The 27,919-nt window shown below is 40.1% G+C and overlaps 1 protein-coding gene across 2 annotated transcripts in view; it reads right to left on the minus strand.

Moving 5' to 3' along the window:
• LOC308087244 (sushi, von Willebrand factor type A, EGF and pentraxin domain-containing protein 1-like) overlaps positions 1-27,919 on the minus strand; it is an 86,874-nt gene that overhangs the window by 13,286 nt on the left and 45,669 nt on the right. For both annotated transcript variants that reach the window (XM_080430990.1, XM_080430991.1), the window contains 6 exons: positions 15,995-16,177; positions 15,491-15,667; positions 11,200-11,305; positions 10,940-11,016; positions 7,084-7,256; positions 6,648-6,797 (listed from right to left, as the gene is read on the minus strand). In XM_080430990.1, the coding sequence (XP_080287116.1) occupies positions 6,648-6,797; positions 7,084-7,256; positions 10,940-11,016; positions 11,200-11,305; positions 15,491-15,667; positions 15,995-16,177 (866 nt within the window). The remainder of the gene's footprint in view (positions 1-6,647; positions 6,798-7,083; positions 7,257-10,939; positions 11,017-11,199; positions 11,306-15,490; positions 15,668-15,994; positions 16,178-27,919) is intronic.

Below are 27,919 nucleotides of genomic sequence, written 5' to 3' on the forward strand. Positions count from 1 at the left end.
TGTGACGCTCTGAGAGAGAGCAGTCGTGGTTCGCTCCAGACAAGTAGTCTGTGTGCCAGCTCGTGCAGCATACAAGACCTTGTGCCTCCCTGCCTGTTGATATAACACAGCGTCGACATGTTATCTGTCCTGACCAACACATGACACGCTCGCAGGAATGGGAGAAAGTGGCGTATGGCCAGGAACGCGGCCAGGAGCTCTAGGTAGTTTATGGGTCTGCCGTCGGCGGTCCCACACACCCCTGGCTATCCTGCCGTTGTAGGTGGCACCCCACCCTGTCAGGCTGGCATCTGTGGTGATCACCTCTCTGGAGGTGATCATTCCTATAGTTACGCCTGTGGAGAGAAAACCCGGTTTTCTCCACTGGTCAAGCGCTTCCACACCTTCCTGTGTAACTAGCACTCTGCTGTAGGGACGGTGACTGGGAATCCCCAGTGCCGTCATCAATATTTGAAACGGTCTCATGTACAGTCTTGCCATGCGTATTAGCGCGATGGCCGAGGCCATGAGACCCGTCATTCTCATGCAAGTTCTGAAGGTGACCCTGTGGCCCACTTGGAACTGCAGAAGGCATGACTGAAAGGACCGAACCCTTTCTAGTGACATCGCGGCGACTGTACATTTGACGAGTACGAGTCGAAGGGCAGTACCGTATACTCGAAGACCCTTCCCCTGAATCCGAACCGCAGGAATTTCCTGTGCGGTACATAAATCGGAATGTGAAAATAAGTGTCCTTTAGTTCGATGGCCGAATACCACTTTCCCTGCCGCGTTCTGCGTAGCAGGGACACAGTGGTCAGCATGCTGAATTGTAACACTTTGAGGTGCCAGTTCAACATCCTTAGGTTTAGGATGGGCTGTAGCCCGTCCCCCTTCTTTTTGACCAAGAAATAGTGGGAGTAGAACCCACCTGATGTCCGTACCTCTATTATGGCTCTTTTTTCTAATAGGGAGAGAACCTCTGCCTGTGGAATGTCGCCTGCCTGGCCCCTCGCTTCTGAGAAAATGATTTTCACAAAAGCGGGGGGCCTCGATGCAAACTGGAGCCTGTACCCCCCCGAAATAGCGTGGATGACCCATGGAGAGACTCCGCACTGAATCCATTCTGGGATTCTCGAGGTCAGAGATGTGCCTGTCATCTCGTGCCCGGCCTCCCGAGGTACGAGGTTGCCCTCTGGTGGACGAACAGACACACACACTTCACAATTGCAAACACCTCCTAAATATGGACGCCCATTCATTCACAACAAACAATATATTGCCCATTTTCGCTAATATGTGTCAAGATTTCAGAGGTCAAGATTTCAGAGGCAATTATGCGGGCTGCGGGTGTTGCGGGTCATCAACACCACTCTCACAGGCAAAAAAAAAACACATTTAAGCCTAATATTAATATTAATATTTGGATAAAACTACCATTAAAATCCATCAAAATTATTTAAAGTTTTCATCATGATCTGACTGACAATGTCAGTGTGGGTTCATTCCCGACAGCCTGATGGTGCTGCTGTGTCTCACAGTGCTGCAGTTATCCGATAGATCAGCCTATTCTTCGTACCATGGTGTTGTGCGTTGAAAATATCAGACCTATAAGCTCACAACACGTTGCAACGCGCCGTGTTGTGGGCTTGTATGTCTGCTATTTTCGATACGCAACAACACCGCCATACAAATGAAGCTTTACACAGCTGCTTCACCCAATCAGCGCTGCGTACGGGTGGTTCGCTCGGGAGTAATGATAAACAGAACCGGGGTCCCGAAGTGATAGAATCTGAACCAAGCTGGACGCACTTGACGATAATAAAACCTGTCAAAACCAGAACTCGTATGGGTCGTGGATATTATACAAGCAAGCACAGTGACTGTCTGTCTGCAATGGATAAAGTGTTAGTGGCGAAAGTTGGTGACACACATTTCAGGCAACTAAGGCAAGTAATCAACCTCCCTTGTGCCATCATTCATGTATAACATTAACAAAACTAAACACAAGCTGTAGGCTTTGCATATTAAGGTTGAATGAGATGCAAAGGCCAAAACATTAATTTGTTTATACTGATTTGCGATGTACGGTGTCGCGCAGCAGTTCACTCACACTCACTCATGATTATCTTTAGCCCCATTAAGAACCTCTCACTCCGCTATACAGCTCCGGAGCTGTATAGTGGAGTGAGAGGTACTTAATGGGGCTAGATTATCTTCTTTTTTTTCACCGCGGGTCACGCGGGCAGAGTCGTTGATTTATACGTATATCGTTTTGCGGGGCGGGTTGGGGCGGGTTCGGTTCCGTGGTTCCGCGGTTCATAACCCGCCCCGGGTTATGAAAAAACCCGACCCACGCATCACTAGTAATGATTGTTACATCACTCTAGCAATGATTACTAAGTGTAATCATTGCTAGAGTGTTAAATAGAGCTATTTAACACTTTAAAATAAATAAATAATCACTTACTATTGTTTGCGCAACTTAAAGGAGAGCTTCACCCATTTTAAAACTTATCTTCATAGGTCGTCACTAATGTTCATTTTATATATGTGTTTCAGAGGAGGGCTTTGGACAGTTCAGAAACCTGCAATCCAATGAGTAGGCAGGTTTGGTACTTTCAAACAAGATTTCTTTTTCATTTTTTCCCCTTCTTATTATTTGTTATTGATGCAAGAACAGTGGCTTCTATTTCAGCATTGTAACTTTCCAGGAAGACAAACGGCTGTAGTTTCTAATAGCTTGAAAAGGTTTCTGAACTGTCCAAAGCCTACTAATGAGACAGGGAGTGACTATACAGAAATGGTGACATCTTAAAATGAGCATTAGTGAGGACCAATCTTGCCACATTAATTGACAAGCACACTCATGGAGTCTACACGAGTGCATGGGACCAGTCTCCAAGCAGACACATGGCCCAACTAACTCCACACTTTCCACAAAAAAAACTCAATATTCTGCCTGTAACACCAGCTGCTTCCCATACCGTTACTGTACTTGCACGCTGTACAATTAATATGCAACGCATTATGTCCCTATACTTATGCAAATCACTTCCGACGTGACCAGTGACTTATGCAAATCACTGGTCACGTCTCTTGGACAACAGATCTACAAGCTAACAACGCCTCGCGCGTCGACGTGTTGTTGCCTTGCAGATCTACTGCCAGTAGCCCCTCCCCCTGCAGAGCACACAGCACAGAGAACGACACAGGGAGATGGAGAGAGTGAGGAGGGAGAGAAAGGCAGAGAGACAACACGAAACTTATCGGTCAGAGTCGCGAGTGAGGGAGAGAAAGAAAGACACAGAGGGGGAGAGAGACAGAGAGACACGACACAAAACTTTACTACACAAAACTTTGCGCGCAGCCATGGGACCACGCAAAATAAACATGCTGGCCAAACGCACTCACAAAGCCACGCAACATCGCGTGGCTCGAGCAGAAAAAAACAAGCGTACGCGCCAGTGTTGCCAGGGCCATGGACAGAGACAGAGAGGGACGGAGAGAAACAGAGACACAGAGACATGACACGAAGGAGCAATGTGTGTGTGTGTGTGTGTGTGTGTGTGTGTGTGTGTGTGTGTGTGTGTGTGTGTGTGTGTGTGTGTGTGTGTGTGTGTGTGCGGCAGATGGAGAGAGAGAGACGCGACAAAACGTTTCTCTCTATCACAGGGCTTCTCAAACTTTTTTATACCACGACCCCATATTATGAGGGATTTATTCATGTGCCAAGATTTTTTTTTTTTTTTTTTTTTGCCTGTGAGAGTGGTGTTGATGACCCGCAACACCCGCAGCCCGCATAATTGCCTCTGAAATCTTGACCTCTGAAATCTTGACACATATTAGCGAAAATGGGCAATATATTGTTTGTTGTGAATGAATGGGCGTCCATATTTAGGAGGTGTTTGCAATTGTGAAGTGTGTGTGTCTGTTCGTCCACCAGAGGGCAACCTCGTACCTCGGGAGGCCGGGCACGAGATGACAGGCACAAAAAACCCGACCCACGCATCACTAGTAATGATTGTTACATCACTCTAGCAATGATTACTAAGTGTAATCATTGCTAGAGTGTTAAATAGAGCTATTTAACACTTTAAAATAAATAAATAATCACTTACTATTGTTTGCGCAACTTAAAGGAGAGCTTCACCCATTTTAAAACTTATCTTCATAGGTCGTCACTAATGTTCATTTTATATATGTGTTTCAGAGGAGGGCTTTGGACAGTTCAGAAACCTGCAATCCAATGAGTAGGCAGGTTTGGTACTTTCAAACAAGATTTCTTTTTCATTTTTTCCCCTTCTTATTATTTGTTATTGATGCAAGAACAGTGGCTTCTATTTCAGCATTGTAACTTTCCAGGAAGACAAACGGCTGTAGTTTCTAATAGCTTGAAAAGGTTTCTGAACTGTCCAAAGCCTACTAATGAGACAGGGAGTGACTATACAGAAATGGTGACATCTTAAAATGAGCATTAGTGAGGACCAATCTTGCCACATTAATTGACAAGCACACTCATGGAGTCTACACGAGTGCATGGGACCAGTCTCCAAGCAGACACATGGCCCAACTAACTCCACACTTTCCACAAAAAAAACTCAATATTCTGCCTGTAACACCAGCTGCTTCCCATACCGTTACTGTACTTGCACGCTGTACAATTAATATGCAACGCATTATGTCCCTATACTTATGCAAATCACTTCCGACGTGACCAGTGACTTATGCAAATCACTGGTCACGTCTCTTGGACAACAGATCTACAAGCTAACAACGCCTCGCGCGTCGACGTGTTGTTGCCTTGCAGATCTACTGCCAGTAGCCCCTCCCCCTGCAGAGCACACAGCACAGAGAACGACACAGGGAGATGGAGAGAGTGAGGAGGGAGAGAAAGGCAGAGAGACAACACGAAACTTATCGGTCAGAGTCGCGAGTGAGGGAGAGAAAGAAAGACACAGAGGGGGAGAGAGACAGAGAGACACGACACAAAACTTTACTACACAAAACTTTGCGCGCAGCCATGGGACCACGCAAAATAAACATGCTGGCCAAACGCACTCACAAAGCCACGCAACATCGCGTGGCTCGAGCAGAAAAAAACAAGCGTACGCGCCAGTGTTGCCAGGGCCATGGACAGAGACAGAGAGGGACGGAGAGAAACAGAGACACAGAGACATGACACGAAGGAGCAATGTGTGTGTGTGTGTGTGTGTGTGTGTGTGTGTGTGTGTGTGTGTGTGTGTGTGTGTGTGTGTGTGTGTGTGTGTGTGTGTGTGTGTGTGTGTGTGCGGCAGATGGAGAGAGAGAGACGCGACAAAACGTTTCTCTCTATCACAGGGCTTCTCAAACTTTTTTATACCACGACCCCATATTATGAGGGATTTATTTTGGCGACCACACCCCCCCCCACCCCCACACGATCTAGATTTAACTCCGCGAGGGTAGAGATGAACAAAATGGACCCGTGGTCCATGTATTCGTACCATCCGCTCATATTGAACATAAGTCCCGAGTACATCGTTTATGAACAGCTAAAATGTGTGCCTCACTCAGCCTGTGTTGGCGGCGGAACTGTCTCTGTATGAGAAGTCAAGCAGGGCCGGACTGGGACCGAAATTCAGCCCTGGCATTTTGGTCCGAACCGGCCCACCACCCTCCGGGCCGTTTTGTCAACGGGGGGGGTATATATATATATATATATATAGAGAGAGAGAGGTGCGCATGGGCCAGCCAATGTATCACTGCAGTAACGTGACCGGCGGCCAGCGGCTGTGTCTATTGGTGTCGGAGCAGAATTATTATTTCTGGCAAATCTTGCCCAGGAGTTTGAGCAGCTATACGGGGCACGCAGGGTCTTCACTGACCGGGCGTGGGCGCTAGATGTGAGGCCCGCGCAGCGGGCCGAACAGGATACATTCTCTTTAGGACTCCTCTTAGGACATGATAATGTCTCCTACAGACTACGGTACTTTACAGGTCACACTTGGACCATTGATATGCAGGAGTAGGCAGCTTTAGCTTTGTAAAAGGTGCGCATGGGCCAGCCAATGTATCACTGCAGTAACGTGACCGGCGGCCAGCGGCTGTGTCTATTGGTGTCGGAGCAGAATTATTATTTCTGGCAAATCTTGCCCAGGAGTTTGAGCAGCTATACGGGGCACGCAGGGTCTTCACTGACCGGGCGTGGGCGCTAGATGTGAGGCCCGCGCAGCGGGCCGAACTTCTAGTTACATGAATGTATGGCTGAAAATGGGTGAAGTGCTCCTTTAAATGCTCTCATTATTGTAGGCATTGGAATTCCATACTGAGTTACAAAAAGTGGGATAAAAGTGAAAATGTTGTTGTAAATTGTTTAGTTATTTGTACTTTTTAACCTTTTTATTGAAACCTCTAAATGTACAATAGTAGGTTTATAGCATGTCCATACTCATCCATACATAAACTGTGATTTATTTTTTCCCACCTATTGTAGTAGCCTACAGTATGCTAGATTTACCACCAAGAGGGGGATCATAATCATAATTTTACAACAAACAGAAAAAAGTGTACTTTGTATAAAGTATTCACCTCCTTTCATCACTTCAACTAAACTGTCTGAGCAGCAAACCACTAGAATACACTTCAGTGAGCAATGACCTAGTCCTAGATAGTCCAGCTGAACTGACCTCTGATCTTTTGGCATCTCTGATAGCGGTCCAGGACTGACCATCATCACTGTGGGACACTTTGAAGGATTTGACATAATATGATGTTGAATATGATCTGCCCCCCTGGGTGATGATGCCTGTGATAGTCTTACGACGCTTCAGGTCCACCTGCGTACAAACACAAGTCATTATTTTATTTAGTATATGTCTGTATATGTAACTTTGTTTTGAGTCCCACACAAATGCATTTATTTATTTTTGTCATCATCCTCATCATTCTTATTATTCTTATTATCATTATTATTATTATTATTATTGTAATTAGTAAGTTTTACAGCTATTATAGTGCACATAAATGCCAAATCTGCTTGTTACATAAGACTTTTCTTCCTCTTTCCCCCAAAAACATTAGTAGATATTATGTCCAGTTTTTACTATTCTCTATGTTCCTTACCTGCAACCACTGATGTTGATTATTGGTATCAGGGGACCAGTAACCACCATTGCCCAGACGGGCATAGTAGGAGTGGTATGTATAATTCCATCTAGTAAACTCACTGGAGGCCGTCAGCTGGTCGTTCAACCACGGCCTCTGTTGATATTGTATACCGAGGTTACTGGAACAATCTGCCATGTTCAAATACACAACAGAGGTGAGACCAGAGAGACAGAGAGAGACAAGAAGAGAGACGTTACAATAGAGAGAACACGTGATAACAAGAAGACAGATCATACAAGCAGCTGAAGACAGCCTGACAGCCAGTGATGCGAACAGTAATGTGATGAAATGGGAGACTGAGGTCAGTTATGCAAACTAATATATCAATGACCTCAACTGAAAGGTCTGTGACTTAATGATTCCATTTTATTATTTTACTATTGTATTTTTAACAGGCATTATAAAAGGTATTTATGTTAGGGCAGCTTTGTGGAGAAGTAAACACTTTAAGTACTAATTGTAAAAGTATGGTCTAATTGGAGCCACGCCCAACCACCCTTTTGGGAAAGTTTTTATTGATGAAGACCTGACAGGTTTGCACTGGTTCTGGGCACCTAAGCTTGTAATACTAGAAATTCTAGAGGCCCCGAGATAATGTGTGAGTTTTGGACAAATTCTGTAGTTTTGACAAAGTTTTGTGAGGCGCAAATTGGCGGGACCTGTATGGAGAGTTGCTGCCTGATCCAAGGGAAAAATAATAATAAAATGTATCAGTTTGTAACCTTAATTGGTTTGATAACAATACGCATGAAAACGCCTATAACGGTTCAAGGGTTGTAGGCCAAAGCGTGAAGTGACCTCTTATACGTAGCCAGCGGCGGACTGGCCATTTGGCGTACCGGGCAAATGCCCGGTGGGCCGCTGGGCCAGTGGGCCGCTGGGCCAAAAATAAATAAATAAATAAATAAATAAAATGTTTGTTTTTTTCTGGGGGGAAAATATTTTCGCTCCCGTTTTAGGATTATTACGGTCATTTCCGGTTCGCGCGGCCAAATTATTAGTTACGTTAATGTTTGGGCTGGGATGCTTTCCAGCAGGGGCCTCAGTGCGGCTGCAGAGTTCATGTGCAGGGCTGGGCTGAAACAGTGAAACGCTTCCCCGGTCCGGACCAAATGAAGCCAATTAAAAAATAAATACATTGTCCCAGTCTACTCTACTGGGGATGTTTATGCAAAGTGTCACACCGATTGGATGCTATGTTCATGATGTGTGGTATTTTGTGCAAAATCTGCAGGAGTAGTAGCAAAAAGTGTGTTTTGACGAAAGGGTAAAATGGTGGAAAGTTGGCGAAAACATTGACGGTATGACCCACGCTTCAACAGTTATAGGCCAGTTTGTGAAGCGACCTGTTATAGCGCCACCATGAGACCGAATTGATCATTTGGGGGTAGAAGTTCTTCTCCCTCTACAACACCTAAAATCAGCTCCCAGTAACTACCACACGTCTTAGCTAGCCAAGTTACTCATACACTGAGGTTGTGGTGCTCAGGATCTAACCCAGAACCTTGTGGTCCAAAGGCGGGTGCTCTACCAAATGAGTTACCCAGACAGGTGAATCTCCACAGTATATTTTATGGTAGTTTTAGTTTTTTGTATGGTCAGCGGACAGTTTGCCTCTCCTCTGCAAATGTTTACAATGAAACACACATTATATGAGCTGAGAGATAGACAGTTTAACCCATTAAGACCGGGAACGTATCTGTGTGTCATTTTTAGATTTCTTTGGCTATTAAAACATAGCAGATATACAAGCTCATAGTGCGGCACTCGGTGCCGCGCTATGAGCTTGTAGATCTGCTATTCTTTTTTAAATCGTAAAGATTCGTGCAAATCTTTATATACCCATATTTTTTTCAAAGCAAACATTTTTAACTCAAATCTTTGCTTCTGCTTCTTTGATTCTACGAATGTTTTCTAAATCCTTACAGTTTAAAAAAAAAAACGTATGTTGCTATAATATCAGTGGTTCTCAAACTGTTTCATGTCAAGGACCCCCAACATGATATGTATTTGGCCATGGACCCCCATCTCAAAATATGTTGTTCTAGGGACCCCCCCCAGAAGCAAAGATTTGAGTAAAAAAAAATAGCTTTAAAAATATATATACAGTATATATATTCATAGATTTGCACACATTTTCACAATGTTTAAAAAAATAGCAGATCTACAAGCTCATAGTGCCACGCTATGAGCTTGTATATCTGCTATTTTTGAATAGCCAAAGACATCTTAAAATGACACAGATGCGTTCCCTTCCCACTCTTAATGGTTTAAGAGAGGAACGGTAGAGGAAATTAACGTAGGGTCACATCTCAGCCACTAAACTATCTCTGGGCACATGTAAGCTAAGTCCACATATACATCACTAATGTGAATAAAATATACAGTGATGTCTTTATCTGTCTCCATGCATCTGGCCCCAGATGCTACAACCATCAGAAGCACAGAGACAGACAGAGAGAATACAACCACGGTGGTTCAGGTAATGGAAATAGATGTGGACCATTCAAATGAATATAGATGCAGAGATGGATGTGCAGGAAGCAGGTTAACATCTCTACCAGAGCTAGATACTTAGACCAACTATTATGTATGAGAGGTCCAGATGTAAGGAGCACCAGTGTCCATCCTCTTTTTATTAGCAGTAAATATGTTTTAAAAATAGCCACAAGCAGCAACAAAAGAGGTCCAAGCTCAATACATCAGTATAACTGAATTACTTTTAGACAAGAAGTAGAAAATGTCAACTTATTCAAACTGTTCGAGGAGTTCTACGTTTTTGTAGCATCCTTAAAGGGATAGTTCACCCCCAAAATGACTTTTTCTCTATCGATTAGTCACCCCATGGAGACTTGAATTCATGGATATTTTTTTTGGTTTTTGTCGCATTCCTAAGCCAATAATTTGATGACCGGCAGGGGTTCCGGTAGAAACCCTTGCAATCATAGCGGAACCGCTGCCTACTGGTCGGCTTGTCATCAAATTATTGTCTTAGGAATGTGACAAAAACTATCCATGTATTCAAGTCTCCATTTTTTTGGGTTATCCCTTTAAGAGGAATATTACCACATAACTCTGGGAGCATCCACACAATGTCCCACTGATGGCACACACCAAGTTTGGGGGAAATGAAACCTTGAATTCAAAAGATACCCAGCAAGCACAGTCAGGACCCGGACCAATCAGTGACGTCTCGATTGGGGCTAGATCAAGTCAAACCAAGACAAGTCAGATCTGGCCCAGAATATCACCTGATTTCAACCAAAATTAATCCTGACCACAAAAACGTCACTTCCAGGACGTCATCTAAACACATTTCTCATCACCCAAAATTGCTGTCCAAATGTCCATATGATGTCCCGGTGATGACGTCCTGTAAATGACGTAAAGATCATCCCCATATGGGCTGTGATCTGGCCTAGTCCTGAACGTCACCGGGGTGATGACCGGGCGTCATCATAACGTCATCATGACGTCATTGTGCTTGCTGGGTATAGCTCCTTAAGTCCTTGAGAATGTTTGATTTTTAGAATTGGAAAGAGCAGAAGATGTGACAGGGGGACATGCAGATATTGATGAAGACTCATGTCAGTGAAGAATGACTTGTTTGTTTGTTTGTTTTTATAGCATTCATGTGATAGAAGCTGGATTCATTATTAAGTGTTTCACAGCTGCCCATTTTAACCTTAGGTTTACTCATTCAAAGAGAAGCTGGATTTGCATGTGTTTGTGTGTGTGTGTGTGTGTGTGTGTGTGTGTGTGTGTGTGTGTGCGTGTGCGTGCGTGCGTGCGTGCGTGCGTGCGCTCTTACACTGACATACTGGGTCAGCACCATCCCATCCATTAAGCGTGCACTGGCGTTTACTGGACCCACGGACCATTTGGTAGCTATGAATGTGAATGAATACAACATGTCAACGGTTTCATTGTAACAAGTCAAAATAAATATATATTACATTTCATGCTGCTTAATTCAGTGGACAAAAGACTAAACAAGTGTCCATAAAGAGATGTGAATGAATAATATTCATATAATACATTTACTATATAATAGTAAATGTGTCATCATACCCTGTTTGGCAGGTGTACTCGACCTCTGACCCAAAGACGAAATCCTCTCCCGTCACAAGGTGGAAATCTGCGTAGTCCGCATCACCAGGTTGACCACATGGCTTTACTGCAAACAAAAAGTATCTCTTCAGCAGTGGTGGAAAAAGTAGTCACATTTTTTACTTAACCCATTTAGACCTGAGGCTAAGTTTTCTGAAAAACAATATTCAAAAATTACGAAAAAATTATGGAACCCTAAAAGGGGTTCCCGTCCTGAAAGGTATAGTCAGAAAAAGGGGTTCCCGCCCAAAGGAAAACTTTTAAGGTTTATGTTTTAGCTTGTAATTAAAGTAAATACAAGATGAGAGTTAAACATTTTTCATTTACTGCTTTCTATAGTTTTAGCAATTTTCGTGATCTTTTCTACAGTGGGCGGGGCATTCGGGCAGGTGGCTAAATATGTATTTTTTACACAATAAAAAAGGTCCAGTGGTCTTTGATGGCCAGGTGTAAGTTATTGGGGGCTAGAAGAGCTACTGTAAATAATAATAAAGAAATCGCCGGGTTATTGTGTAAAAAAAGACATATTTAGCCACCTGCCCGAACGCCCCAGCACATTGTAAAAAAGATCGCGAAAATTGCTAAAACTATAGAAAGCAGTAAATGAAAACACTCATCTTTTATTTACTTTAATTATAAGCTAAAACATAAACCTTTGTTGTAAAAAAACTAAGTTGTCCCTTAAGTAAAAGTATCAATACTGCAATGTAGAAATACTCCATTACAAGTAAAAGTCCAGAATTAAAAATTGACTTTAGTAAAAGTACAAAAGTATTGGCATCAAAAAGTACTTAAAGTACCAAAAGTAAAAGTACGCATTATGCAGAATGTACCATTTCAAGTTTTCACGTGTATAACAATCTTTTGAAAATAGCAGATCTACAAGCTCACAATACGTCGCGGTTTTGTAATAATAATCAAAATCTACAAAGTAACTAGTAACTAAAGTTTTCAAATAAAAGTAGTAGACTAGTAAAAGTACAATATTTGGATCTGAGATGCAGTGGAGTACAAGTATAAGTATTGGAAATTGGAAATGCTCAAGTAAAGCACAGATACCTCAAAATTGTACAGTACTTAAGTAAATGTACTTTCCGCCACTGCTCTTCAGTAATAGAGGCAGGGTCCCCACACATTTTTAGCAATGAATTTCCAAAACTTTTCCAGAATATTTAGCCCAATTTCCAGGCCTATATAACAATCATTCAGCGCAATAATGTGTCTCTTACTCCTATGTAGAATGCCCAAAGATAGGCAGTGTAGCAAAAATAAAGCATAGAATATAGAATAGTACAATGTCATTCAAAATTTCGTGCAAAATTAGGGCATAGCTCACTGGAAGACTCATTATGGCATCCGTATGACTTATTTTATTTAAATAATATATGCCATCACACAGCCCGTTCGGCGAAAAACTACTTATGTTATATATTTCGTGTAATGTTATACATGTTTATGAAAATGTTTTGTATTAACAAAATCAATAGCCAAAAACAATGCATAGCCAAATATTTTTCCAGGACCCTTGATAAATTCCAGGACCTTTGATCAATTCCCAAACTTTTCCAGTACTGGATTATTTTTTTTTCAATTTCAAAATATTTCCAGGAATTTCATGACCGTGGGGACCCTGTAGAGGAAAGTCATCTACAGATTTAGACATCATGATATGATCTGTTCGGTCTTGAACTTAGATTAGGTTTTGCTCAGAGAATCTGCTTATTCACCCTACTTCCAACAATGAACAGAACATGAATAGAGATCAGTGGTTCACAACCTGTGGGTCGGGACCCTCTGGGGGGGGGGGGGTCCCGGGGGGGGGTCCCCGGTCCCCAGATAACAGTGAAGTGACAATTTAAGGTAGCCTGGCTCCAGCCCCTGAATCGATAGCCTCGCATTCAGAGTCTGGTGATGCTGTCAAAGGTGGGGTTTTCTCGGGTGAAAATCTACCCGGCCCAATCGGGATCTGGATAATCCAGTATGAACCAATCGGCCAAAGAGTCCCCCTTTGGCCACGCCCCCATCTCAAAAAACGGCTGCACTGAGAGGGCTTTCAGACTGAATAATGGAGTGAAACAAAATGAAAATTCAGGCTAAATGGACTTTAGAGACCTTTTTAATACTTTTAATAATAAAAATTAAGACCATTACTGCATAAAAGGGTAATCTACAAACTACAGTATACTACAAAAACTGGTCAAACATTGCCCAAATTGTCAAATAATATAAGAGAGTCCAAAATTGTGAAAATAGCCGATCTGCTTGTAGATCAGCTAGTTTCACAATTTTTATCTGTGGAACAGAGTAAAACTAAATGTAACGCCTCATTCTCAACTGCTTGTCAGGGTGGGGGGTCCCCAGTTCAAATATGATTATTTCGGGGGTCACGGCCTGAAAAGGTTGAGAACCGCTGAGATCACTGTACACTTGACATAGAAGGACGACACACACAACGATTAAAGAAGCACATCGCCCATTTTCAACCTTATATTCATGTAATAGGCTCTATGCACAGCCGCCATATTGGAAAGAAATTAGGCCTCTTACTTACTTCCTTCACAGGTGTAACCAATGATACTAACAAAGGCTCTGTTCCATTCAGGTCAAACAGAGTCAGGGTGCTGATATTGTGCATGTTGGCTCACTGGAAAAACTCTGCTACAGTGGGTCTCAAAGTTTGGTCCAGGGACCCTCATGGTTCCTTGAGGGGGTTCCAAAATGGCCCTTTACAGGTGTGTAACTCTGAGAGTGTACAAATGGAACCAAATGGACCCATAATTTGTATACTCTCAGAGTTGCAGGGGGTCCTTGAAATCAAAAAGTTTGAGAACCACTGTGCTACATTAAATGGAACAGAGCCTTCATTAGTATCATTGGTAACACCTGTTAAGGAAGTAAGGAAGGGGCCCAATTTCTTTCCAATATGGCTGCTGTGCATAGAGCCTATTGCTCCTCACTAATGCTCTTTGTAAGATCGCACCATTGCTGTATACTCCTGTAGTAGGCTGTAGTTTCTATTAGCTTGGAACCCCCATCGATGATGTCACTTGTAGGCAGGTTTCTGCAATGTCCACACTAGTCTCTCAAGCCACTGTTGACCTAACCTGACTCTGCCAGATGGGGGCGGTATTGAGTAACTACGTTTCTCAAGACAGCATACCAAACTAGACGCGTCGCAATTCAGGGCAATTGCAAAGTGTGGTTGCGGCTCTAGGAATACGCTGGGAGGAATACCGTCGGAGGCTGCGCCAATTACATTGTCACATAACTCCTGAGATCACTTGCGTTTCATTTAGAGAGGATTGATCCCCCCAAAAATCATCAAAGTGGAAATGCTTTTGGGGATTCGTTGAGTAAACCACCCTTGACATGTGATTCAAATTTGGGATCGATTGGACGTTTCGTTCGTGATTTTTGGCATTTTTTGTAAAACAGGCCCCTCCCGCTAACTTTGGAAGCCAATTACGGACGAACGGTATGGACTATCAAAATTCTGTTTCAGTCCAGATTATTGCATGGGTCCAGAGATCATGTGTACCGATTTTTGTGAAATTTGGAGAAAATATGTGGGAGGAGGAGCTAAAAGTGTGTTTTGAAGAAAATTCAAAATGGCGGAAAATCTATCCTGACGCAAATGGGCGTGGCCTATATGGGGAGTTGCGTCATGACCCAAGGAATCTAGGGAAAAAAGATTTTTATTCTACAACCTACGGTTCAAGAGTTATAGGCCAAAACGTAAAGGGGGCTGTTATAGCGCCACCATGAGGCCGACTGGTGTAATTATTTTTGCAATAATTTCAGACAATATTATAAACCTCCCCTTAAAGTCTTGTAACTCTAGCGCTTACGGGTTTTGAGAAAAAAATACTTGAAACTCGAAAATACTTGAAGGTTTTTTCATTTTTCCATTAAAGTGGATAGGGCAATTTAATGCACTAATAAATCAATATCAATTAAACTATGCACCCAATCTCTTAGCAAAATACAAGCACACGATTCCCGGTGAGGCCGGTCATTTTGACATATGGCACTAAATTGGGAAAAATAAACTGTGGGAGGAGATGCGATTGAAAAAATTGTTTATCTATAAATAAGGAATAAAGTTTATCTATAACATTCGGGCAACCACACTAATAAAGTGTGAAGATTACTATAGTCTGGTTGCCCTGTTAGGGCAACCACACTAATTAATATAATCTTTGATTATACAAAACGTAATAACATATTTTTTTAAGAAAGAATAGTGACTTACTGAGGCATTTCACATCTCCAACCCATTGACCATTCTGGCAGGTACGAGATCCACCTTTAATGATGTATGAGGTCTGGCAGATATATTCAACCCTGTCACCGTAGTTATACTCGGATCTTGGCGTGCCTCTGATGTCTCCGTCCTGAAGATATGGTGGTGCTCCACAGCTGTTGGATTCTACAGTATGAGGACATAATATGAATTATAAAATTATGTTTTTGAACATATTATGTTCAAAAACATAATTTTTACTGTTACGGTACTTGGGTTTAGTGAAGCAAGAAACACGTTCAATATACACGTTCTTTTGGTTTGAGCACACACACACACACACACACACACACACACACACACACACACACACACACACACACACACACACACACACACAGACAGACAGACAGACAGACAGACAGACAGACAGACACTATGTTTTCCAACCAGACAATGTTTTCCAACCAGACAAACAGTGATGAGACCAGATATCAAAAGAAAGGACTTTACCTGAACAAATTGGAACTTTATCACTCCAGCTTCCATCTGCTAGACATTCAATGTGTTCACTCCCTTGAAGATACAGTCTACCGGAGCACCGAAACTGTAACTCGTTGCCTTTCCATAATAGTGAGGTTTGGGGTTGGTTTCTTATGTGCAAATTGGCTTGCAGTTGTGGAACTTCACAAGAAACTGTTTTTGGGGAAATAGTCATCAATAAAAAAATAATGTATTTACAGTATATGAACAGTACGGAAGAGAAGAGGTGATCTGGAGGTATAAGATATAAGACATGACCACAAGACTAACTGATCTAACTGAACCACTCCAGGTCAGCTCTTCTCATCCTTGCAGTTCAGTTGTTATGTATGACACAAGACACAAGACAGACATGTCCACAACAGTATCAGGTCTGCTCAGTGCTCAATAGAGGATTTTTGTTTTTAGATCAGGATCTTGTCATCACGTCTTTTATCTTGTGGCCAAGACATAACTACTGTAACTGAAGCTCTCCATCTCACATCTTCTCTTCCATATAACTGTGACATACCTACTATATGCATTGAAACATTGGGTTTAACCACTTAAGCCCTAGACCTGGCATCTTCACCGAATCTCTTCGCCAAAAATAGCCGATCTACAAGCCCACAGCGCATCTCAATGCAATGTGTTGTGACCTTGTAGATCAGCTATTTTTGGCTAATGTTCCCCCCAGAATGTGGAAGCTGGGCTTCAGATGGTTAAAATAATGGACACATACAGTTTGGTGTTGCTTCAATAGCACTAATTATTGTAACTATCAAACTTTCGACTAAAGGTTCAAGGTTCAAGGTTGTTACATCTTGTGTACAGGTACATAAGAGTAAAACTTATTTTAGTTTGGCTTCCTTCCTTCGGCCATACATATTAGTTACATCATTTTAACAATCAGATCCCCACTTAAAACCAGATATATTTTCACTGTGAATTCATATTTAGCTCGTTCAGCTCTTTACTTTGTGAAAAGTGTGTATAAAATGATGTCTGTTCAAAATCAGATAGTAGTAAACTATCAGGTTAGATTTACAGGAACTATTCTAATACTTTCACCAGCTTTATTTACTCTTGGACAGGGTTTAGGCATCTAGGATGTGTCATCATCAATTACATAATATTTAGATTCTTCTGGGAAATTGTGAATATTCAAATTTAGCATGACATATCCAGTGTTTATGAACACAAATTGCACCACGACAATCACGATGGACCCTTTGCTAAACCCCACCCCAAAAGCGATTGTCCAATGCCAGCTTAGCAACCGTTGTTAGCCTGGCACAGGTCTGGCAAGCTTTCATCACCTGCCATAGCTGTCAATGTTATTTCGCCCGCACACACACAATCATTTGCAACATAATAGCAAGAACAGGAATACCACGATAACGCTATGGTGACTATGAACCAGCAACAGATTCCACGTACCCAAAACCGTTGGAGGGTTCTTTTCCCAAGCTGAAATCTGCGCTTAAACTGCAAGGCTGCATGGCTGTGTTGTTGAACACATACACAGCTTAACGTAGGGAAAGTTACACGACTCACTCGCCCAGGTGGTGTCAATGATACTAATCACCGTAATCGTAACAAAATTCAGAATCACAGCGCTGCCTGTTTCGGATTCCGCACGTTAAAGTATATTCATTCATTTGTTCGTCTATTTATTAACTGCTACTGTAGTCTTACCCTGCGGTCAGTGTTGGGCAATATTACTTAGGAGAGTAATATGTTACTTATTACTTATTACTCCTTAAAAAAGTAATAATATTATATTACTTATTACTTGGAATCAAGAGTAATATATTACGTATTACTTTATATTACTTTCTCCGCGCCCCCCGCAAAAGAAAAGACGTGTACAGTTTTTAGCCTTTTAGAACTGAATCCAATTTAATGGAACAATAGAAAACAGTCAACAGTCTTTATCCTTTTAAGTATTTTGCTGCTGCAAATTCCATATTTGGAATTGGAACAATAATTATCCTTACAGGAACAACATCAATCTGAACTGCACACACTGGCTGCAGCCTCTCAAAAACTGAAACAATAAAGTAAACTTTTTGAACATTTCTTAACCTTTTCAACATATCTTACACCAGTCAATATTAATTAGCCAAAGTGCAAGGGGGGAGGAGAGAGGAGAGGAGATATAGAGGAGAGGAGAGGAGAGGAACACTGTTTCCTCTCCTCATCAGCAGTTCGTTTTCCCGACCACCAGACAAGTGACGCAGGGGGACTTCTGAAAGGGCTATGCCGAAAATAGGTTGCTTTATTCGGATACAATGCGTGTCACTGCCTGCCCCTGCCGGTTCTCTGAATTTTTATTTTTAAATAGGCTCTGTCATGATTAATTGACCACATATATGAAGTTAAACAACTAAATTCTATCCGAACAATATCTTATAAGTAAATTCCGTGCCTCAAAATAGAAGTTTGAGAGCTTTTTTAATTAAAAAAACGGCAGAGAAATATACAACGCAGCGGTCGCATCCGGGTCATGCGCTACGTCATAACTGTGCGCAGGCTACGTGCTAAAAAGAACTGATCTGCAAGCTAAAAAGTATCTCTGTTGACGTAGGTTGATAGCTTGTAGATCTGCTCTATTTTTGCATGATGCGACAACTTGCCTCTGCGAGAGACGGAGAGTACATAAACGAATGAGTGAAAAATAAATGACGCTCGTCATCAGTAACGAGTAACGAGGCCTTTTTTGTCGGAGTAATATGGTATAATATTACTCTTTTGGCAGAATAATACCTTTACTCGTTACTGGGAAAAGTAATAATATTACAGTAATATATTATTATTAATTCGTTACTGCCCAACACTGGCTGCGGTACATGAAAACTCCTGTTACAGTCATGGATCAACTTCAACCTGGTGTTTGCACTTTCTCCATTTACGGTCCGTACATCTATATAAACGTTCAGATTTAAAAAATAAATTGCTTACCCTATGGCCACGGATGTTAATATTATGCACGGGACTACCAAAAGTACCCGTATATTCTGTGCTGTTCAATAAAAAGCATTTAAATCCGATCGGTGGCCATTTTCTCATTATAACTTCTCCAGTTATAATGTATCAGAGTGCAATACACCTACCAACCGATAGGGTTGCTTAGTTAAACGCATATGGAGAAAATGGCCACCGATCAGATTAAAATGCTTTTTATTGAACAATACGGATGACACGGGTACTTTTGAGAGCCCGTACATAAATGTAACATCCATGGCCATGGGATAAGCACTTTATATTTAAAATATGAACAGTAGTATCCCTTATGCGGCATGTCACTCCCCACTATGGCCACTAGGGGGAAAAGTGGCGCTGTTGAGCACGTTTCTATTTATATTAATCTATTTATATATATCTATTAATATACACCTAAAAATAGCCTTTCTATTAATAACATCATTATACATAGATTTTAATCCAAATTTTAATCAAATTTTTTTTTTAATCCAATTATTTAATTCGTTCATTAATTAATGCATTCTTAAATCCTCTCTTTTTCTATCTAATTCTCTTTTTTTTCCCTCCATTCTCTATCTCTTCTCTGTCTCTTTATTTTATTTTTTTGTATCACTGTAGTCACTGTATCTCCAGCCTTGACAGTTCACAGCTGACAGCTGTAACCTTTCCATTGACACCTGTCAATTGCTAGATGACAGCTGACAACTGGTTATTTCTCAGCTTTTTAGTTCAACCAGGGGGTCCGGGGCCTATGGATCATGAGAGCCTCATTGATTGAGACTGATTGAGATTCTATGTGTGCGACACCTTCGTATGGGTGATCCATGATTGTGTGATGATCATAGAGTGAACCCCTCCGTTCTTATGACAGCTACTGGATGTGGGTGGATAATGGACATTAGTGGTACTGCAGTATCTACCACATTAGGGCATAAATACAAAATACAATGATATAGGGACTAAACGGTCATCAGTGGTACTGCAGGCATACATATGCCTATCCGAATTTAAATCATTGGGGTGTAAACATAAAATACCATGATATAGGGACTAGTGGTCATCAGTGGTACTGCAGGCATACATATGCCTATCAGAATTTACCATACTACCATACATACTTCACTTGTCATATCATAGGCTTATTTTTTACTATTCTACTATTCTGAACTATTTAAGAACATTAATAACATTAAAACAACTGCCGTAGCGAAGAGAGTGATTAGAGTTGTAGTCTGGCTGAGCCCCACCATGGCGGGGGTTCTAAGCACAGGACTCAAGTTGTTGTATTTGGGAAGAGAGGATAGGTTACACACTATGCTCAGACATTATGCCCCATGGTCTTAAAAATAATATACCAAAATGTACTACATTATCACTCTTCTAATGTTTTGTTACGTTAGATAAAACCTTAATGGGACACCATGCATTATCCTAAACAATATATTTGTTTTCAAAACTAACTTATTAAGCCCAAACATGCCCAAAGTTCACAATTGCATGCTGGGAGAAGATGTTGCTTAGCCAATGGCTGGAAGTACCTAGGGACAGGGCCTGTGGCTCCTCTGACAGCGGCATTTTCACACCTGAGGTGTTTTTGGAGCATTGTTCTCTCAGAGGCCCACAGCTGCAAACAGGGAGACAGTGTATTTATTTAATCATTAACTCTATGTAACACATTTCATGAACACATTTCATGAAACCTATGTTATAAACGGTTCTAAGTATACAAAAATGTAAAAAATTATATGAAAATAGCAAATCTACAAGCCCAATGAGACAAGGGTTTTGTAATAAAAACTATGAGAGGGGGATTCCACTACCCCCCTCCCTCCTCTATTGGGGTTTTCACACCTACTGGCAAAGGAGTGGCAACATGTCATCAGCACAGCAGTCACCCGTTTCTCAATTCAATTCAATTCAAAGGGGCATTATTGGCATGAGAAAACATACGTTTACAATGCCAAAGTAGAAAGCTGTATGCCTGTGTGTACATGTGTACATGGATTCATGTGTGTATGCTTGTGAGTTGTGACTCTGTGTGTCTCTCCAGTTCAATACTGGATTTTATTACTTTATGTCCAGTATCTGTGGCTGTTAGGCTACAACAAATAGTGCGGGGGTTTTGGCCCTGAGGATGCAGCTGGTTAGCTCCTACATGCGATGTTGTTACTTTCCCATAGGGTCTGTGTGTGTGTGATCTGTCCTTCTATCTGTCTATCTATCTGGCTATCTATCTATCTAACTATCTATCTAACTATCTATCTATCTATATGTCTATCTGTGTGTCTATCTATCTATCTGTCTGTCTGTCTGTCTGTCTGTCTGTCTGTCTGTCTGTCTGTCTGTCTGTCTGTCTGTCTGTCTGTCTGTCTGTCTGTCTGTCTGTCTGTCTGTCTGTCTGTCTGTCTATCTGTCTATCTATATATCTATCTATCTGTCTATCTATCTATCTATCTATCTGTCTGTCTATCTATCTATATGTCTATCCGTCATCTGTCTATCTATCTGTCTGTCTATCTATCTATATGTCTATCCGTCATCTGTCTATCTGTCTGTCTATCTGTCTGTCTGTCTGTTTGATCTAGTTATCTGGCTATCAAGTATATTTACTCAAGTACTGTACCTACGTATAGTTTTTGAGGAACAGAGAAAAACAGAGTTTTCAGTACTTTTACTTCTAATGCAGTAATATATATTGGGGATTATTGTGTCCCAAATCCCCCCAAACCCCTCAAATCAGTTTAAAACTCGCACCTACATGCGATCTTCTGCTTCCAGGGTCTCTGGTTCAGCCAACATGGTGTGTGTGTGTGTGTGTGCGTGGGTGTGTGTGATGGGGGTGAGAGTAGGTAAATATACAAATATTTCACTGACCAAGGGGTTGTAACGGTATTGAGAGAGAATTTTGATGATGACCAACTCTATGTTCTATACATTTTAGGGTATAGTGACCCTCATAGACAGTAGGTTGTCTGTTTTTTCAGTACAATAATACATCTAGCAGCTGCCTTCCTCATCTATATGTTATATTCTATTTCTCGAGGGGGTGTTACATGCACATGGTGCCCTAAAAATAACTCAGTCTCTTAGTAGTAACCAAATGGCCCCCCGGGGTGTTCTGAAAATAATTATTTAGAATAATTAAATAATTGTTTAATATCTGACATGACTGATCATGTCTTTTAGATCACAATATTTAGTTTAAATGGTTAGTCCAATATATTTTATTATGGTTGACAGAAAATCAATCGATCTGGTTTAAAATATATTCTGTACCACCATCAGAACAGTACAGAAGTTAAAGTTTTTTTAAAAAATGGTGCAGTTTTTCATTACAATTGTTCAGTAAATAAGTCTATCCATTAACCATTGACACACTTCTAATGTGTTTTAAAGTTACTCTTACTTGTTACTCTTAAAATTCCCTAATGTAATATTACTCAGACTCACATTTCTGTGTTACAGACACAGTTTCGAAAATGATACGAAAATAGCTGATCTACAATCTCACAATGCATCACGGTTCACAGACAATGTTTTAACTGTAGCTTGTGGATGTAAATTCGTGCTATTTTATTTATTATCATGCAATGGTCCACCATAAAATCGTAACACTTAGGCCATACACAAGGTTCTACAAGATGGCCCTTAGTAACAGACATCATAAATCTTATACAATAATGCACATGAGCAGAGACTCTAGTGGGGTAGGTTACTCTAGGGGTACTAGTCTACATTACTTTTAAGGAATATGAGACTTATCTACACAATGGTTTAAAATCCCACACTATGGCTAATATCCGCGCTTGGCTGTTTTTATTGCAAAGTTACCTGTTTTTTTTTTTTTTAAGAAAAGAATGTACTTAAGACTTCTGGTGATTAGTAGTTTTCGTTCCATGCCTATGCTGAATGCACTTATTGTAAGGCATTCTAATGTAATGTCCAAGAATAATTTCCCTACGTATGGCTAACCTCTGGTTACAGCTTATTTCTGAGGTGTTTGGGGGGGATTAATAAATTAGATTAGATTAGATTCCTAATTGTATGGCCATGGTAACTAATGATCCAATCTGTTTAGGTAGGCAGTAATGACCCAAGTTACAATGCTATACTTACTATATTACTATACTATACTATAACACTCCATACCAAACATCATTATATGAAAACCTGAAAAACTGAAGATAGTTTTTTTTTCTGCACACAAATACTGCTACGGTGTAAATCTCTGACAAAAACTATTGACAACAACAACGCAGTATGTTAGTAAAATGTGGTAGTTTAGGCTAGGCTTGTTTAAACTGTCAAGATATCTTCACGTTACAAAAGGAAAATGGTTTACATTGAAAAAAGCGCTTTACATTGACTGAGCCATTAACCCATTCACACACACACATTCATACACCGATGGCAGAGGAAACCATGTACAAATATATTGTTTAGGGGTTCAGCGTCTTGCTCAAGGACACTTCGACACTAACTCTAGGGGAGCGCCCCAGCCCCGGGATCGAACGGGGAACCTTACGGTTTTTCCAGTTCACTCCACCCAGCCACTCTACCCCTGAGCCACTACCGCCTCTTAAAGAATGACCCCGAAGTAATATATTTCTCCAATATGACAACCATTAGTTGTATGGGTGCACATAGTAATTAGACAACTTATTAGTGCTTATTTCTAAGGTGTTGTGTATGCCAAATACAATATATCCTAATTGTATAGTATTGGTTATTGTGAACCATATAGCATTATGATTAGAACTAATGAGCCAGCCAAGCTTAGGTATACCTAGTGAGGCAATCTTCCTGGCTATGATTCCTGGGAAAGTTATCCTCCTTCTAAAGAACCTGTGATTACTCACACATGATACGGTAAATTGTCAGAATGTAGAAGAGTTTACCTAAGATGGCTATGTAGTGTATCTTTTTTTTTTTTCTAAGGCATTTAGTTATACAGTAACTTGTAAAAACGAACAGCCTGCAATATTTTAAAATAAGTCACCATTATGGCCCTTGAATCAAGGCATATGACTCAGCAAAAGCTTTACATTTAGACAGTTTGCAGAAGGGACACTCTTTACCACAAGACATATTATGTGTTATAGGCAGTTAATATATATTAGTGGGTGCAATAATGTTTGTAAATTGACATAGTATAGCATGGAGGATCTGCTATTGAATGCAACCTGACTATTTACCCTCCGACTACATATTCTTTCCATTTCAAATTTAAAAAGCACACACATACACATCAACAGAACTACACATCACCAGTACAACATCAACAAAACAAAACATCAGCACCACTACACCAGATATAGTTACTATTTTTCATCATTGGCTATATTTGCTAGTTTATTAAAACACGGATATAAGCTATAAGCATTCAATTATGTTTTTGAAGATATATATGTACATATTCTAGTCAAAACTGTAGCTTTTTCTGCACACAAATACTGCTGCGGTGTAAATCTCTGACAAAAACTATTGACAAACAACAACACAATATGTTAGTAAATGTGTTAGTTTATGCTATGCATGTTTAAACTGTCAAGATATCTTCACGTTACAAAGGAAAGATAGCATTAAATAATGGATAAATAGACAGAAATGATCTGTTAGTCTAAAACTCTATCTATAATTAACTTCTAATAATGGGAGGGTTAAACACAGTTAAACTTTTGTTGCAAAGCTATGTAGATATTGTTAGTTATTAGTGACAATATAGCATAGAGGGGTTTGTATTTTACAGTAGATACTATTTTGCATCATTAGAGATATTTCCTAGTTCATTAAACAGGGGTATAACCTACAAACATTGCGGTCCTATAAAACACAACATAAAATGTCAAAATGTAACATGACCATATAACCATAGTTTCCGTTTTACACATGTTTTTTTCTAAAACGTATGTAAAACATATACTATTGAAACTGAACCAAATAGTTTAAGTTATATTCCCAATTAGCAGGGCAAAGTCACTACCTTATGGTATTCATATTGTTATACGTTTAGTGTGATCATAGGATTATAGATATTTATCAAAACATATTTCTAATGGTCACCGATGGTCAGTAAAGTGTCATCTAGAGCTGTCCTTCCTCTCCATCTCTCATCTTCTCTTGTATCAATAAGAATTGTATCAATTACTCTAAACTATAGTAATATGTTTATATTCTAATTATATTCTATTCATTTTTTAGGATTTTGAATCCATTAGATGAAAACTAGTCTATAGAAAACTTGTCTATAGTGTTTTTATATCCATGTGTATATCCAAATAACTGTAAAAAACCCTCTAACCTGACTATACATTGATAATAAATGAGTACATTTAACATAATAGCTGGGGTATGTACACTATATAATGTGCATACTAGTTTAAAACCTGTAAGACTGATCCGCCAAGGTATTTCCAGATTTGAAAACCTATGTTTTTTAGCAACTATAGATTTACAATTACATTAAATCCTACAACCAATTAGAATTGGCTAGGTCAGTATATGTTGTGCAGGTTGTTGTTTTACTGTGATCCTCTGGATTTGTAGATATTTGATCAAAAACATCTATTTCTAATGGTCACCGATGGCCAGTAAAGTGGCTTCTCTTAACATCTCTTTCCTCTCCTCTTTCCAATCCTCTGTCAATCTTTCTCCTCTCTTGCCCCTTCACACATAATCTCTCTCACCTATCGCTCACATTATCTTCTCACATAATTTCTCTATTTTCTAAGTCATAACACGTACACTCGTACCTGTCAAAATACTCCCCTAGAGTTAGTGTCAAAGTGTCCTCGAGCAAGACGCTGAACCCCTAAACAATATATTTGTACATGGTTTCCTCCGCCATCGGTGTATGAATGTGTGTGTGAATGGGTTAATGACACAATCAATGTAAAATGCTTCGGATATAAATGCTATATAAATGCACCATTTAAACAAGCCTGGCCTAAACTACCACATTTTACTAACATACTGTGTTGTTGTTGTCAATAGTTTCTGTCAGAGATTTACACCGAAGTAGTATTTGTGTGCAGAAAAACTTTTTTTTTTCAGGTTTTCATATAATGATGTTTGGTATGATGTGTTATAGTATAGTATAGTAATATAGTAAGTATAGCAATGTAACTATGGTGATTACTACCTACCTAAGTAGATTGGATCATTAGCTACCATGGCCATACAATTAGGAATCTAATCTAATCTAATTTATTAAGCTCCCCCCCCCAACACCTCAGAAATAAACTCTAACCTGAGGTTAGCCATACCTAGTGAAATCATTCTTGGACATTACATTACAATACCCTTACAATAAGTGCATTCAACATAGGCAGGGAATGAAAACTACTAGTCACCAGAAGTCTTAAGTACATTATTTTCTAAAAAAAAAAAACAGGCAACTTTGCAAGAAAAAACAGCCAAGCGTGGATATTGGCCATAGTGTGAGATTTAACACATTGTATAGATAACTTTGCCCCTTTTTGTACATACATTTTGGTACATATAATATCCTGAGAGAAGAAATGATACTGCATGATACTAGGAGAAAAAGAAAAAAAAAGTGCCATATATAGTGTACTTTCGGTTGGATAGTTTTCAACGCATGTATGCATACACAAGTATTTAGATAATAATACAAATGTTGTTATAAAGCATAACAAGTTACTTAAAACATGCTCGATACTACTTAACAGTGAATAATACTTTAAACTTTGGTGATATGTGTAGGTAATCTCGTAATCTGTGAGAGTTGCTACTGATGTACTGTTAAACTACTATAGCTGAAGCTATAAGTTGGGTCCACACTATGTGCATCTGATTGTAAATGTGTAAAGTGTTAACATTACTAAATCTAAAGCCTAGTCACTATACAACCCATATTTACATCATAAAAACTGTACTACAGTTTAAAAATAACCTGAAACATTTATTTGTAATCTCATATTACTTAAAAGTAATATAGACTAGTACCCCTAGAGTACCCTACCCCTCTAGAGTCTCTGCTCATGTGCATTATTGTATAAGATTTATGATGTCTGTTACTATGGGTCATCATGTAGAACCTTGTGTATGTCCTAAGTGTTACGATTTTATGGTGTACCATTGCATGATAATAAATAAAATAGCACGAATTTACATCCAGAAGCTACAGTTAAAACATTGGCTGTGAACCATGATGCATTGTGAGATTGTAGATCAGCTATTTTCGTATCATTTTCGAAACTGTGTCTGTAACACAGAAATGTGAGTCTGAGTAATATTACATTAGGGAATTTTAAGAGTAGTAAGTAAGAGTAACTTTAAAACACGTTAAAAGTGTATCAATGGTTAATGGATAGACTTATTTACTGATCAATTGTAATGAAAAACTGCACCATTTTTTAAAAAACTTTAACTTCTGTACTGTTCTGATGGTGGTACAGAATATATTTCAAACCAGATCGGTTGATTTTTCTGTCAGATTCTATGTCAGTCATAATAGAATATATTGAACTAAACCATTTAAACTAAATATTGTGATCTAAAAGACATGATCAGTCATGTCAGATATTAAACAATTATTTCATTATTCTAAATAATTATTTTACAGAACACCCCCCGGGTCCATTTGGTTACTACTAAGAGACTGAGTTATTTTTAGGGTACCTACCAGGTGCCTGTAACACCCCCCTCGAGAACTAGAATATAACATATAGATGAGGAAGGCAGCTGCTAGATGTATTATTGTACTGAAAAACAGACAACCTACTGTCTATGTGGTTCACTATGCCCTAAAATGTATAGAACATAGAGTTGGTCATCATCAAAACTCTCTCTCAATACCGTTACAACCCCATGGTCAGTGAAATATTTGTATATTTACCTACTCTCACCCCCCATCACACCCCCCCCCCCCCCCACACACACACACACACACACACACACACACAC

This window comes from Gymnoscopelus braueri, assembly GCF_963280865.1.
Source record: "Gymnoscopelus braueri genome assembly, chromosome: 6".
Lineage (NCBI taxonomy): Eukaryota > Metazoa > Chordata > Actinopteri > Myctophiformes > Myctophidae > Gymnoscopelus > Gymnoscopelus braueri.